At 38.3% G+C, this 17,077-nt stretch overlaps 1 protein-coding gene across 1 annotated transcript; it reads left to right on the plus strand.

The window, feature by feature from the left end:
• The first annotated feature begins 10,124 nt into the window (after positions 1 to 10,124).
• On the plus strand, positions 10,125 to 10,923 carry LOC144701227 (fasciclin-like arabinogalactan protein 11). Its single transcript, XM_078572973.1, has one exon. It carries the CDS (start codon positions 10,147 to 10,149, stop codon positions 10,837 to 10,839), a length of 693 nt encoding a protein of 230 aa, XP_078429099.1. The 5' UTR covers positions 10,125 to 10,146; the 3' UTR covers positions 10,840 to 10,923.
• The last annotated feature ends 6,154 nt before the right edge of the window (positions 10,924 to 17,077 follow it).

Raw genomic sequence — 17,077 nt, forward strand, 5'->3', positions numbered from 1 at the left:
TTGGATTTCTTCCTGATGTCTCCTGCTCTTGCCTACAAACTTCAAGGTACTGCACAAATAACTATGGATAAACTATGAAAAGAATTAGGGGAGACTAAATAATAATAAACATAATATTTGGTGATCTCTTTCTATTAAATCTATTGTAAATTAACCCCCAACTTGGATAATTTTTTTTCTCTGTAATTTTGGAATAATCTCCTTCGTCCCCTTGTAACTTCATCAATAATGCATCAATTAACACTAATCTAGACAGTATTAATTTTTAAAATTTTATAAATAAATATTTTTTTCATTAAAACTTCAAAACAAAATTAGCATAAATATCTAGAGAATTATTTTTAACACAAGGTTGACGATGGTATGAATCTTGAGTCACAATATTTTCCTCTTTCTAGATTATTCAATACTGCAAAAACGACATTATTCTTGGGAGTATGTATTTGAGCGAAAATCATCTATAACCATTCAGCTAAACATAAATTCAAAAACAGTTCATATAAATCTCCAAATCATAATCCTCAGACAAAAGTCATTAACAATGCAAATTCTATGGCACAATGTTCTGTCCTTGTAACTTGTTCAAACTAGTATAAAAAATATGATTCTAACTCCTATGGATCTGGGATGACATTAGAACTAAACTTGGTGTTGGAAGATCTCTCATAAAAAGCTGATAAACTTGTGTAGAATACCAGATTCATAGTGTGTTTTTTTACCATGAGTGGAGAATTTGAAAATTAGGTCTTTAGCTGCCTTTATGGATTTTGAAACTGAAAGGGGAAAGTTTAATTTTCGTATACCCAACAGTCAAGTGCATTTAGTGTTAGAGATAAAAAAAAGACGTAATAACTGCTTCAATTTTGAATTACAACCTCGCCATTCGCTTCATAAGCCGTAAAATATAAATCCAATAGTTGCATTTCCTCCATAAATTTGACATCAAGAAATTCATAAATATTTTAGATATGTGAAATCATATTCAAATATTATAAATATTTAGGCTCTTATAATATACTCTATTCACTCATATATAAATATATAAAGTAGGAGGAGAATTCAATGTCAGCCGTCATTTCTCACTATCTAAATGGCATCTTATTCACATAAAAATTTGACCTGTGACATAAGACATGGTTATCAACATGCCATAAAACTTGAGAGAGCTAATCAATGATTTTTTATAAACACGAAGGTAATCATCCAATGCATGTGTGCATAATTGCCCATATGCATAAACATGCCTGAACTAATGTAAACCCATTGAATGAGACTTGACTTTTGATAACACATTGATGGCGAGGACGCCAACACTTCAACATCGAACGCGTCACCACGGTCAACCGGAGTCAACACGCCCGCTATGGACCACGGTCAACCGGAGTCAACCGAAGTCAACATGCCACAACCGTCGACAAGCACGTCTCCACCCACGCACGTCCCTACGCGCGTCATGACACGACGCTAGAGGCAGATCCACAACTGCCCTTTGGCGTGACACGGCGCACGTCTTTATTTTCTTGTCTTTATTTTCTCGTCATTTTCTCTTTCCTCCAAGGCCTATATATAGGCCATTGTTTTCAAGAAACATTAGGCAATCATAATTCAAGAATCGAGTTTTTGTTTAATTCTTCTTGGAGGATTGCCCAGCCTCCCCTATCTTCCACCTTCCAAACCCTAGTCGCCGTCGCCGCCGCTGCCGCCGCTGCCGCGGCCTTGCGACGTCGGCCTCCCCTCTCCTCTCTCTTTCTCTTCTCTCTCTTTCTCTCCATTCTCTCTCTCTCTCTCTCTCTCTCTCTCTCTTCCTCTCTCTCTCGCCCAAGGCTACCCAGGTAGTCCGCCAAGGGGCCACCCAGACTGCCCGCGCGCCGCCCGCGCGCTGCTTGCGCATCGCCGGCGCCCCGCCCGCGCGCCGCCCGTGCACCGCCTTCACGCCGCATGCGCGCTGCCCGCGCGCTGCCCTCGCCTGCCTCGACAGCCTTCGCCAGGGCCGCCCGAGACCGCACTCCGGCTGCCCCTGTCCGGACGCCGTCGGCGCTTCGCGCGCGCGGGTGTTCACCCACGCTTGACACTGCGCCCACGACAACCGCTCTTAACCAGGGCCGTTCAACGCACGGAACGTCCAGCCTCGTCCTCGTCCAGTGGGCCGCTCAACGCCCGGATTCGCCCAGCCTCGTCACGTTCAGAATTGCCCGCAACCTCTTCACGCACTGCGGTGCTGAGGTACGCCTGAACTCTTTGGTCTCGACGTGTTCTCCGTCCAGTGTTTTCTCGAGAAGTTTCCACCGCCGTCAGAATCTGAATTGGTTTGGATTCTCTGCTTCTTCGACCTACCTCTCGAGTGTTTCCTTGCGACGCGAATTCGACGTATTGATTTCGGTGCTTAGGCATCGTCGCGGTGGGGGAAGACAGTACTCCCGCCCTCAATAAGGGTCGGAGCTGCACCACCAGATTTTCATCGGTTTTAAAGTTCGGATCCGACCGTGAATTTCTGTGGATTGTTTTATCCCTCACGCCTATCCTACCCCTAGTCCTGTCGTCCCGCCCTTCCTCGCCTACCCCATCGTCGTCCTACGTCACACATACTTTTAGTAGCTTAATCTGACCCTATTTACATGTTTATTTGCCTTCAATGAATTATACTTGTGTTATCAAGCTTAAAATGATTAAATTTATTTTAAGTCTAATATTTTGAATTTATGAATTTTTAAGTTTTTTCAGAGATTTCTCTGAAAATATCATCTGAAAGAAATTAATTTTCTGAGTTACAATAAGAATTTATGAATTTTTTTACATTAAATTCATAAGTATATGATTTTTCTAAGTTGAATTACATACTTATTTATAATTTTTGAGCTTATAATTATTTTAAAATGAAATTAAGAATATTAAAAGCCTTTTATTTCTGTAATACCACGAGTTACTGCTCGATTCGTTGAACGGCGACCAACCAAAAATTAGGATTAGTGATTGGTGTTGTTGGCCAATCATTTATTGCAGACCGTCATGGCATTTATTGCTAAAAAATTTCTCTCCTCATATTTTAATTGCAGGGGTGATGTTTCTTGATAAAAGGCAATCTTTTCTTTGCAATAAATGCAAAGCAGAAGCTGAGGCTCGAGTTCAACAAAATTAATTTTACATAGTTTGATTTGTCAAAATTTCTAGACCCGATCACATGTCGCATACACATGGTGCCATGTGTACACACGAGACACACATGTACACATAGCGCCAAGGTGTCATTGAATCATTGGAGGAGAAAAGGGAGGATGTTGATGTGGCGTGTGTTGATATGCTGCTACTTGACACATCCTCTTATATTCTAGTAGTATTATTATAAATATCGTTGTTCCTCTTTTTGTCTTTTTTCAGAATGCGTTACAGGGCACAATGGGATCCATTCATCGCGGATGACACGGATGAATCTGAGCCAATCATCACATTAAATGTCATGACAAGAAAATCTTAACAAAACGACATGATAGTATTTATGAGGATGAAGAGAGATAAATTTTTAAAATCAACAACTAGGTATCATCCAACTTTCAGGCTTGATTGTGCTGAAATTTTATGGGTAGCTTCGTCTTTATGTCTTCTATCCATCCATATGGTTGGATCTACAAATTTTCCCAATCTTTAGAAAAAACATCTTTAAGCTCACATCCTCCTAGAGATGCAAATTGAAAGAAAGTGAAGTTTTGAAGGTCCATCAAGTATGAACTTGGTGTTTTGAGTGCTTGAAGAGGATCAAAAAATAAGTGCGGAGGCTGATCTGCATCAGGAAGATGCCTTGATCCTGGTGGAACATACGGATCTAAGGATAGCCTCTTGTCTTACATTGATCATTCTTCATTTAGGTATACGATCTATCAATATTATCCATCATTCATCCCTATTTACTAACTTCTACCATCTGTCTCACACATCACCAACGATGTCGCGATCTCGTCACATGTCCCCTCTCTATTTTATTTAAGAAAACTTAAATCACAAACTTCTCCATTTTATCTATTACTATATTCCTATTTCTATCATGGTTCATCCCATTGCTTCTACTCTGTCTCCCCTTCACATCCTCCTAAATTCTATTAAACCCTAAACTAGTAAACCAAAAATTATGAATCCCTGAATTTGATATTTCTTATCATTAATTCTCATTCCATCTCACCACCACTGCTTCTTGTCTTCCTTCATACTATGCTATATTTTCCGCTCGCTTGATCACGATCCATTACTAGTATGATACTCGTCTCATTTTTTGAAATTACTTCTATCCCTATCATTATCATTTGCTTTGTCCTATCACTATTTCTTACACTATACATAATACTTCTCTTTCCATGAGATATGTTCCCTATGGAGACGACCCTTGATCATGATAACACCCTAAATTTGGTATTTATTTCAAGAAATTATCACAGTTTATGCATTTAAATAGTTTAAAATAGGGTTGTTATCATATGTTACATGTTAATTAATTTTTCCAAGTGAATTCTGAATTTTCCCTAATTTTTTGTTAATTTATGAATTTTATGGAACTTATTTAATCTTGGAATAATTCTTTTTAAATGAAAATTGCAGGTTTAAACATTAATTTTAATGTTAATTAACGTGGAGATGAATTACTGATTTTTCTAGAATTTTCTAGGAATTTATTGGACTTTTGGGGAACTTATTCGAGGAAAAAATGGATTTTTGAATGGAAAAAAGTATATTCATAAGTAAAATAAGAGTGTTTTAGAAATTTCTAAACTCAGAGGGGTTCTTCTTAAATTTGTGTTATAATTATGCCCTTAAAACAGCTCTCAGACGTGGTTGGAAGCGATTAAAATAGTTACAAGGTTTTATTGAAAATAATCAGGATTTTTTCATGGTTTTTTCAGGAAAAATGGAAGAGAGAGAAAGCGGAGCGGCATATACATAAATACTTTTGGGGGGCGTCAAATTGCCCATACAACTTATAGGAAGGACTTAAGCACAAATTGCCCATACAATTTTTGGGTAGCCACGTGGCCAAGTCTCAACCGTCGGATGCGAATCCAACAGCTTACATACTACCTGAATTCTTTCAGTTTGAGAGCGGTAAGTTCACCGCCTGTGACATGCATCCAAACGTGGGCACGGAAAGTGACGTGGATGCTTTGGATTGGGTAGCGTTAATGAAAACGCATAGGTGAGTGCATTTGATATGTATTTTCCTTTTTTATTAATCCCTTCTATTTCCACCAGGGGGTACGTGGCGCTCAAAGGATCAACCACCAAATCAAGTTGAATATTCACCAGCCAATCTGCCATCAACACATCATTCCGTGTAAAGAAAAAATAGTTAAATCAATGAATATTGATCCAACGGCTAAGATGGGTCAAATTCATTTATTAATAACTTTTGATCCTGAAGTCTGATTGAGATGATTTTTCTATGGATTTGCTCATCTCAATCTACTTTTTCTATCTGTATGGTTGTATCATTCAGATCAAGCCTAAATCGATGGATAAAAAATTACTAACTGGGGGTAAAATTATAATTTTTCCACGTATCCTAAGTATAAAAGCCAAATTTCAAAAGGAGGATGTCATTATGGAGGTGGTTCTTTAACAGCTGAAAGATAGAGAGGAGATTCATCCTGGATCAACCCTGTTTTGTACTTTTTTCTTCATTGTATTTGAATTATTATTGTAATTTAGATGATTTGTTAGTGAATTTCTTCTTCGTTCTTGTCAATCTTGGTTTGAACTTCTAAATCGCTAGGCTTGAGTAAAATGTACAAGCCCTTATTGGTCTTGAGAGGAGAGATTGTAATATTTATCTAGCTATTCTAAGTGCACCATAAAAAATTTACAAAAAAAGTTTAATTTCTAGGAGATATTAAATTACCATCTATGATCTAATAGTTAGTACATTTTGAATTAACAAATCCCCAAAACCAACTAAAACCAAATCAAATTTCCTTCTTAATCTCTCTACTTGACTCCTTTGATCCCTTTGATTGGATCAAAGAATTCAATTAGAGCTCCCTATTTCTTTTATTCTTGTTATCTCTTCTACCTCCCTTTATAAATTCTTCTCTAATTAGGGTGATTTGATCTTCATTGAAGATTAAATTCACTCTAATTAGGGTCAAAGTATTCAAGTAGATCATCAATTGAATTCCTTACTAGCTTCCCTTGGACGATACCCATACTTATCACTATACATCTTAAGTTAGGGTTTTATAAATTTTATTGTATAAGCTAAAATCAACAGCGTCAAGGGACTATAAAACTGCATAATTCAACCCTATTTTTGGCTTATCAGATCATCACTAACTAGTAAAATTATTTAATGAGTAAATATTTATAAATATTTTTTATTAGACTCAATTTTAAAACAATGTACTTTTACCCCCTAATTATGAGTTTATCAACTTTGAATTATATACTTTGATCATTCATCAAAATTCACACTTAGGAATTTATAAAATGGACTTCCATTCTACGGTTCTACAAGTAGCTGGCCAGAGAGAAATCTAAAACTAAAACCAAAGGGAGGAACTAAGTGAGAGAAATCTACAAATGAAAACTCTATTAATAAGCCTATTTTTAAAGACTGATGCATTCACCTCGTTCACAACCAACAGAAGGGCGTAAGCCACGAGAAGTTACACTACAAAGAAACCACAAGGGTTAAAAATAGAAAATATCCAATAATGGAAACATCCATACTACAAAGAAGTTACAAATAAATATTTAAATGTATTTAATAATGTCACAGTTTTAGAAGTTGCACTACAAAGAAACCAGAAAGGTTATAAATAGAATATATTCAAATAAAGAAACATCCATCGTACAAACAAACCTGTTATAAATGAAAGATATTAGAGTACGGAAAACAGGTAAATTGCAAAGAAATTTCATCAGAAAATACCCACTTCGTGAGTATTTCTGAATATTATTCAATTTGTTCATCTTATATCTACCTCCAATTCTTTAATTCGTTTACATGTATTAGAGCAATAAAGACATGTGAATACAAGGCCTAGTGCTTCAGCAGCAGTACGACTCATTACTTCTACTCGTGAGTTCCTCAAAAACACAGAATTATGGTATGTAGATTCCTTTAAAGCCTTCCCACAAAAATTTTATTATCTGTAAATTCCAGTTCATTTCTCTGACCAAGAGCTGGGGACTCGCCAAAATTATTTGGTAAGATCCGCCTCTAATGTCCTTCTAAATTGAAAAAGGCAGTTTTCAATTTAATCCTGATTATAATTTGTGGAATCCTTTAGATCAACATGTATTCACAAGAATATCCACATATTTAAATGAATGTATGCTCTGATGCATAATAAGATACAGCACTACAAAAGAAGCTTGAGAAGTTGTATATAAAAGTGTTGTAGGAGGGAGTCAGTATAATATCATGAGTTTTCATAGAAAAGTGCAGAATCTCACTAAAGAAGACAAGTCAACCGATGACTTTGTTCAAGAACTCAGGTCACATAGAGATGAGTTAGATGCATTAGGAGAATCAGTCAATGAAGAGATAATGATATTTCCTTTTTATGAAAGGACTAGCCTTTGAGTGTGATGGTTTTGACTCTGGTCAAGGTGACCAAATAAATGATATGAACCTAGATGATGTGATTGCTAAAATTTTATCCAACAAAAAATTACAAGTTAGAGGAACAGAAATATAAGTGAAAGGGTATTCCCACCAATGTCAAATCAAGTTCACTTAAATGTGTCAATGTAATGAGTAAGAGACAAGATAGATAGTGGAGAGGAAGATGTTACACTAATTGTTATTCCCCAAGATGTTAACTCAATAAATGCAGAGAAAGTTTCAATCAAAACTTCCAGGGATGACAGACTCAAAATCAAAATAAAGCTCATTCCTAGAATCATTACATTCAAAACCATGGACATTAAAATTTTCAGAAACTTTAGTCCTACTTCACGAATCTCACAACATCATCTGATGTTGGATCATCCATGTCCCAGTATCTAATCAGTGAAGCAGCTCACAATGTCACTCCATAAATTTCTCATTTTCACAATATAAATTACTAACAAGGAAAGTATCAGCAACCCATTTTTAATGGGACAAGTTTGAACATTTCAGACTTTGACTCATCCACTTTCAAGTCTTTTGATTATCCTCTGAAACTAAAAAATATTTTATACATCTTATATATCACTAGAAAGGTATTTTTTGAAGATGTTAAAAGTCTATCATATGGTAGTAATGTATTTCTTGAATTTCACTCATCCTACTGCTTGGTGAAGGACTAGAAGACATGCTAAGTTCTTCTCATGGGTATACGTAAGGATGGTATATATCACTTGAAGGCCCCAGTAGCGACAAAGATGGCTTTAGTAGGAGAAAATACTTCTTAAGAACCATACATTTGAGTCCATTTATGTTGTTTATGGCTTCTGATTTATACAACAAAATTTATATTTTTTGACCAGCGTAGAGTGATTAAGGGTCTTATCCCCTGGGAGCAAGTACTGAATAAGTGATTTCAAATTTAATTTATATTTTTAATGTTTTATACATTTTAAATAATTAAACCTAATTGAATAAATAAAATAGTAAAAATGAATTCAAAATTATCTTAGAATGATGGTAAATAATTTTACTGATAAACCTACTTTATTCAAAATTTATAAAATAAAATTAGGAATTCTTTTCAAATTTTACCAAAAAATGAAGGATAAGTGACCGTTGTGTTATATTTTATAATATAAATTATATCTGGATATTTTGATGTCCTTTTGCATATTACAAATCTTTAAAATACATGTCTAAAGATAAGCGATCACCATTTTGTGATCTCATGAAAGTTCTGTAATCATTTCATAAATCCTTAGATTTTATTATAAGCCTCATAGGTGCATTATATGAATAAATTTCTATAGATGAATATTGAGAACATGGAATGTGAAATTGGCTTGCTGGTCATATATTATTCCATGATATAAAATGGGCTGGGCTTTTGCGTGTCAACTTTAATTTTGGTTGGTGGCGTAGGGATTGCTTTCACTTCTTCAGGTTTAGGAGGTTGGGAAAAACAACCCACTTTTCAAAAAATCTGTCTCATGCCCATGTTCCTTGCTGACCATCGTTCAAAAATGACACCTTGTGTAATAAAGTCTTGTGTAAATTACAAACATAAATTCCTATGAGGTTGAGAACAGTAATCTTGTGTAATAAAGTCTCCTAATGATTCTGTGCGTGTCTACATTATTCGATTATTCCCAGCCATTTCTATTTTTATCTTTTGTGTATCTGTCGCTTAGCCATTTATTTGTTGTAGGACATGTTACTTCTTTATGCAATGTTTCACTCCAACGATGATTAACCGTTATTTGGAGACTTTTCTATTTCAATTCCTTAGTACCTTCCCGTAAATTAGGGTGGAGTAATGGAAATATAGTATTCACCATTTCCATCAGCTTTCAGCTTTACCAGCCGCAGCGACGCAGCGGCTCGGCACGAGTATCACCTGCGACCTCTCACGTCTCTCTTTCTTTCTGTCTCCATCTGAATACTTCTCTTGACCAACTCCAAACGCCCTCGTTGAGTACAGCTCACCATCAAACGTGTCCAGCAAAAAATAATCTCTCTCTCTCTCTCTCTCTCTCTCTCTCTCTCTCTCTCTCTCTCTCTCTCTCTCTCTCTCTCTCTCTATTCTATTCTTTTCTATTCAATTCAATTCAATTCTATTCTATTCTATCTATCTATCAATCTATCTATCAATCTATCTATCTATCTATCTATCTATCTATCTATCAATCTATCTATCTATCTATCTATCTATCTATCTATCTATCTATCTATCTATCTATCTATCTATCTATCTATCTATCTATCTATCTATCTATCTATCTATCTATCTATATAGCTAGCTAGCTAGCTATCTATCTATCTACGTAATGTATCTATCCATCTGTCGGATTCTCAGTCCATTGGCAGATAGTCAACGAGCCACCGCCAGCCTCTCACGCCAATCCGAAAGCAACCCCGCGCCAAACCCGCCAGCGCAGATCCAGCGAGCCACCCACCGCGCGCCCACAACCCGGCCCGGCCCCCATCCAAAACCCGACAACACAACCACGCTATATAACCCGGACAGACAGAGACAGACGGCCATTCAATCAATGGCCAGGACGATGAGGCTATCTCCGGCGCTGGCGCTCTTCTTTCTGGCGCTGCTCGCCGCCACGGCAACGGCGGCCCCGCCGTCCCTCACCGGCATTCTCGCCAAGGCCGGGCAGTACACGAGGCTTCTGCAGCTACTCAACGAGACGCAAGTCGGCATATCGATTCAGAACCAGCTGAACAACACCTACGACGGGATTACGGTGTTCGCTCCGACGGACAACGCCTTCGCCAATCTCAAGCCGGGCACTCTCAACGATCTGACGCAGGAGACAAAGGTGGAGCTTCTCAACTTCCACGTCGTGCCCAAGTTCTACACGTTCGACACGTTCCAGACCGCCAGCAACCCGCTCCGGACCAACTCTCCCTCCACGCTGAACGTCACCGCGCTCGGCTCGCAGCAGTTCAATCTCTCCACCGGCGTCAACACAGTCACCGTCACAAACGCGATCAACATAACTTCCCCGCTCGCGGTCTACTCCCTTGACGCCGTGCTCCTTCCTTACAACCTCTTCGGGGCCAACCGCACCGCCCCGGCGCCGCCGCCGGCCGCGCCTGGCCCGGGGAAGGCCGACGGAGGTAAGACCACCAACGCCACCGCCGCGCAGCCGTCGGCCAACTCCGCCGCCGCCCGCGCGCCCGGGCTCGTGACCGCCGCCGCTCTTCTCCTCGGCACCGCGCTCTTCTCGTGAGGGAATATCCATCAATGTACTCGTCCTTGTTGCATGAGAGCTGTCATCTCTTTTATTGAATTTTATTTTGGGGGTTTATCGTGAGCGTTTTGTTAAAACTTAAAAGAGAGGACCACTTGGCTTCTTGGGCCTCTATGGGTTGAACGATTGAAAAGGCCCGGCCCACGGGGATCTTAAGTTTCTGGGCTGCTGCTAGCCGTCCGATCTCCCTTCAACATGAAACATAAAGAACTTGGTTTAGTGGGGGATGTGTATGTGAGACTTGGAAAAGGGATCAATAGCATGGTTCACCAGGCATACATGCATATAGAGAGAGATGGGTGCATAGAGAGACATGATGATGGGTCCAGATACACGTGTAGATGGCGTGCTAGGGCATGTGTGCGCATTGTGGGAATGAGGCGATGAAAGTAGGAGGGCTGTGCATAGGCACAATGACAGTAGGAGAGAACCGTAGAGCTCTGATACCATGTGGACAAGGGTAATGGGAAACCCTGATTCAGATTAAGGAAACACAAACAAGGTCCATGTGTTTATATATTAGAGGTCAGAGAGATAGTGGGTCCCTATGGGATGGAGGAGGATGTCTGAACAAGCCCAACGGCCATTTATTTGTTAATCTTATTAATTAATATTAGGTCCCCTAAACCCATTTGATAGGCCGAACTGAAAATCGTTGGGGTGCTAAGCTACACATCATGCTCTAAAAGGTAAAAGTGAGTCATATTTTATAAAGCCTTTTAGTAATCAGCTATTATTTACATATAAGCCGTCATCCATATGACACACTTAGGATGACTTAGATTACGCTCAACTATCATACTCATGTCTGTCATCCCAATTAAGACTTATCACGAGGAAATTATTGGCAAAATTATTCTCTGATATTCCAATGCCTTGGAACTCGATTGCACCATCTAGATCATGCAAAATGAGAAGTTTTAGAATCCCTTAGGAATTCATATGTACAAAGTCAAAACAAAACGTCCATCCACAACATGTCTTTGGTGTCTCATGTTTAATCAAATGGCAACCAATCAATATTTAGAGCAATGACTGGTGCTTCAATCATAGTGAAAAGGTACCACAATGGTTGATCATCGACTAACGTACTGTTATTTTCTTATACTAAGGTATGATGTGGACAAATCAGAAAACAAAGTCCAGACGTTTTAAAAATGGGAGATGAATAAAATTATAATTATTTTGTATTTATTTTGACTGGTCAATATTTGAGGCGCCAACCATGTGTTGACACATAGGCGAGCCCAAATATACATGTGGCATTCATGGGTTTACTTGGTGCCCATATGTCAATTTTTCAATGGTTCACAAAAGATGTAGTGTGGACGTGGTGCATGCTGATGCGGTGCCACATCACACTCATTTTACAATTAACATTTTAAGTTTTTTTTCCTTTTTATCTTGTCTTTTTGCATGCAAGACACAAGATGTCTCCCTAGCCGTCAATCAAGAAACTGTGTGAGAATCCATGCCAAATCTTTGGCAAATTTGGGGAATTTCAAGGAAGAAACCCTAGATGTGACATAATGATGGCAGCGAGGAAAATGAGAGATAAATCTTTGAATCAAATAAATGTCCTTCAATTGTCCAACTTTATAGCCTGACATCTAATGGTCCTGAAGGCTGATCAAGCGAAAAATTTTGAGGGCAGCTTCTTCATTCTTCCCGCTATCCCCATACTTTGGATCTACAAAACAAACCCTGATCTTTTCATACAATATCTTTGAGTTTGCTTCCTCCTAGAGAGGCTGATTCAAAGAGAGTGAGGGTTCTGAAGATAAATCAAGGCTAGGAAATTTAATGAATTTTCTTGATCCCAGTGAAACATAGGGTTGAAAGGTCATTCTCTTGCCTTACATTGATCATTATTCAACGCATCCCTTATGCAGATTATATTATCATATACCTAGATATTTATCCACTATCATCAAACATACCCTCACACCATCTCCACCATATCACTTTGTTCTCTTCTCCATAAAAAAATATAAAACCCTAAAAACCCATTCCATCATCCTCTCCTCCATATCACTTAGTCTTATCAACTATTTCTTCCTACTATCACATTCTCCCAATCCTCATTTATCTCTTTTCTCCCTTACTCTCGTTTTATGCGTACTCATCTCATTATATTCACTATATTAATCTTCTAATATGAATGTGAGATTACAATGTTTATCTGCCCCAATGGCAGCCACACTTGTTTAATCTGAACTATAATTTGCAGATAAGTTGGTGTGTATAGTCGCATAGGTCGTTGATGCCTGCGATTACCAGATTTTTCCATTGTCATCAAGCCAATTGGCTTGTGGCACTGCTTTGATCTAAAACTTAAAATAAATGAGTAGAGGATGTATCATATTTTTTTTGAAAGTTGCTATTTTCCAACACAATCAAGGGATTCATGGATGGATAGAGGTGGTTAATCCACGTGCATGAAAATTTACATTACTTCACATTATATGGATATATTTATAAAAAAATAATGTAATAACTTCCAGTTTAAATTGATGGATATTCTATGGCCGTCAAGCCAAATCACACCGCCATGTTTTTATTTAAGTTAATCGAATAAAATATAATGTTGATTATTATTTTAGTGTGATATTTATAATGAAGTCGATGAATACATAAAATAACATAGGTAATTATGATGAGATTGCGAGTCTTTAAACATGTATTCTAAGTATTCCTATTTGACGTATAGTCGAGATGGGCATCTAGTTATTCAGATAAAATAACACTATCTGATCCTACTTATACGATAAGTATAGTTGATCATGTGGCTATTAATGTGGCGACACTAATGGCACATAGTGGGAGCTCTTTGAGAAAGAGTTCTCGGCATTGATCTAAAGAATCCCTAAATGGTTTTATACCTAAACGTCAATCGGGTTGATTCATATCACAATTGTATAAATGATCCACTGACCTGAGACACCAAGGACATCTCGTGGATGGACAACTACATTTTGACTATGACTTATGAGTCTCTAACCACGGGATTCAAATAAGTTGTAGCTTGGATGTAGTTAGAAGCTTATGCAGATGATTGAGTGGTCAAGATAAGATCATTTGCCTCAGTATAAGAGGAGATTGACTCAAGGAAGACGATGCAGAAAATCCCTAGCCAAGGGTAGTGAGGATATTGGAGAAGGCATTGTCCAATGATCCCCATTAAGCATTAGGTTGACGATAAACCATTCCCTAAGTCATCCGAGAGTCTCGCACAGATGATGGATTATACATGTACAGTAACTGATGATGGTAAAGGTTCCATGAGAGAGTTCGAACACTATTTGGTATTGTCTAGAGCATGAGGTGTAGCGTGGCACCCTACGGGCTAGAAACTTAACCTATTAATTAGGTAAAATCGATCCTTAGTTAATTAATCTATATGTTGATACATTTAATTAATAAGATTGGCTAAAAATTGTTATTGGGCCACTAAAGTTATTAACTAGAATGATAAATGGGCCTAGAGGGTCACACACATAAAATCATAGTAGCATTGGTGAATATATTTTACTTTATGCAGTTTTTGAAAAAAAAGCTTAAGTAAAATATAAATAGGGAAGGGGCACCCATTTTAGGCACCCAGGCCAGCTATAATTGGGAGGCCCCCATTTCTCCATTCTGATCCCTTCTCCACTCAACCAAAGAGAGAGTCTTCATAGTGAGAAGATTTTTAAGATTTTCAAGAAGAGTTGGAGAAGAAGTGGAAATCCAAGAGCAATGTGATTGTGTCGATACTTCGAGAGGCCGAGCATGTGAACGACTTCAGAATGTTCTACAAGTGATAAAGTCAAGGGTGCAACAAGTACATGTGGTGTATTGTTTTAAAGATCGATTTGGAATCAAAAATCGCTCCCGCTTCATGTAAAAACATGATTTCCATGATTGAACCAAGGCACCAGAACCCAAAAGAAACTGCAAGAGTTAAGGAACTAGGGGTGCTTTAATGGAGAAAAGAGAGGACCACCCCTGATTACTTCGAGAGTACGTTGCATGTTGTGACCCTTTTAGTATAACATAATCTAAGGTAGAATAATGATCCACTTTGTGGTTCTGCCACTCTAGAGCCACTTCTAAACGCCATTGTCATTTAAGATGTTGACATTAATCTTCCTTGGGTATTTTGGGAATATTTGTGTTTATCAACAGGGTTTTCCTTGTTTTCATTCTTTTGAGCAGAAGTTTCGGAAACATATGAGATTTATGCCTTGTTGGAATCGTCTTTTGCAGTTGACGAGTACATTTTGGGCGATTAGTTCTCACTCTTCAAGTGTTTTCTTTCTCTGCTTTCAATTTGGGCGATTACGTCTTGCTCCTTAGGTAATTGCTTTCTCTACTACTTTGGAAGTCACTTCTCATGTCTCATCCAATTTTTGTTCATACAATTGTGAAATGTTGGCTACTCCCAGATTTTCATGTCAGATTCTGGTTCCTCATTCAGTACTCAACTATGATGATCAAAGGCTATATTGGAACGAATTACACCGTTGATACTTCTAACGGATACTAATTTATTTCTGTGGATGGTGAATATAGTCTATTTCCATAGTGACCATAGAGGACCCCCTGCTCTCTCGCTTCTCTTTCCTTGGTTATTTTATCCATTGGTTGTCTTGTGGATTTCTATGTATAAGAAGTATTTGATGCATTCATGACATGTATGCTATTATGGGTAAAAATATTTATATATTGTGTTGTAGTTAGAATGCCAATTATGCATTTAGATGGTTATAAATGCGCAGATATCCTTCATCCATATTTGCAAGCATTTAACTATAGACCAGTATTTTCTTTTCTTATCCTGCCATAATATACTATTTATTTTCCTCCAAATTTCTCCAAGTAAAAATATGCAAGAATAATTTTTAAAGATAAATTATTTATTTTATTTTGTTTTACTTTACGAAAAAAATTCCACCACTTCGCCAATGTAAGATCAGACCTGATCGTGATATCCTACTTATTGAGAAGTCATTTCCAGAGATTTGTCACCAAATCAGGAGAAGAAAAGATACTCTCTATCTTCAACTTGTGAGCTTCTTATATAACACAACCACTTTGATGCAATGCGCATTCCAATTCCCTGTACATTTTTATCTATAGGTAATGTGTTTTACATAAAAAACCTTATTTGGTAGGAATGGTCCTCTCCCAATTTGTTTCAGGATCTCATTTTCTGGTTTGTTTTTTCTGTAGAATCGCCATGATGACTTAGTAGTAAAGTCTCCATGGCTAGAAGTACTCCAAATGGTTGTATCTCTGTCATCTGAGAGAGTGGTATGTTTGTTTCTAGTCGTATCATTGTAATTATGCTATATGAAAAGCCTCATTTTCTTGAAGTATTCTTCCCAGTTCTGTTCAAGAAGGTGATTAATGGTTAATTTTGGGTCAGGGCAGTTGATGCTTGGAATATTTTCCAAACATATCAGTCCTGTCCAATTGCTATACCATGCATTAATGTTCCCTTGTCCCACCAGCCAATGTTAAACTTCACTCATTTCAATCCATATATGTCTCTTGCTTGAAGAATTCACATCCTAGTTCCCAAAATTTATTCCGACCAATTTTTTCCAAAATTCAATTCTCTTTTCATGCGAAGTGTCAGTTATATCTATCTATCAATTCAGGACCAGCTGAACAACACCTACGACAGGCAGTGTTCACTCCAACAGACAATTCTTTCACCGATCTCAATTCTGGCACTCTCAACGAGCTGACGCAGGAGACTACAGTGCATCTTCTCAATTTCCAGGTTGTCCCCAAGTTCTACATCATAGACATGTCCCAGACCGCCACACACTGATTCTCCCTCCATGAAGCAGTTCCACCGCTCCACCGGCGTCGTCACTGTCTCTGTCACTTTCACTAATGCCCTCAACATCACCTCCTCACTCACTCTCTACTCCCTCGACATCGTGATCCTTCCCAACAACTTCTTTGGCGCCAGTGGCGCTATGCTCGCACAGGTGGCCGAGTTGGCCAGCAGCTGCGCGGCAGTGGCAATGGGTTTGACCTACACCGAACCACTGACTCCCCCAAAACTAGATCCCCCCCTCTGCAACGCGTGGACCTAAAAGTGGGACTCGATCAGACACTTTTTTTTTTGGATCGCTGGAGCCTTTCTCCTTGGCTTCATGGGCTTCATGGGATCTAGTTTTAGGTATATACGGGAGTCAGTGGATTCGGCGAATAACCCTGC

Source organism: Wolffia australiana, chromosome 3 (genome assembly GCF_029677425.1).
Source record: "Wolffia australiana isolate 7733 chromosome 3, ASM2967742v1".
Lineage (NCBI taxonomy): Eukaryota > Viridiplantae > Streptophyta > Magnoliopsida > Alismatales > Araceae > Wolffia > Wolffia australiana.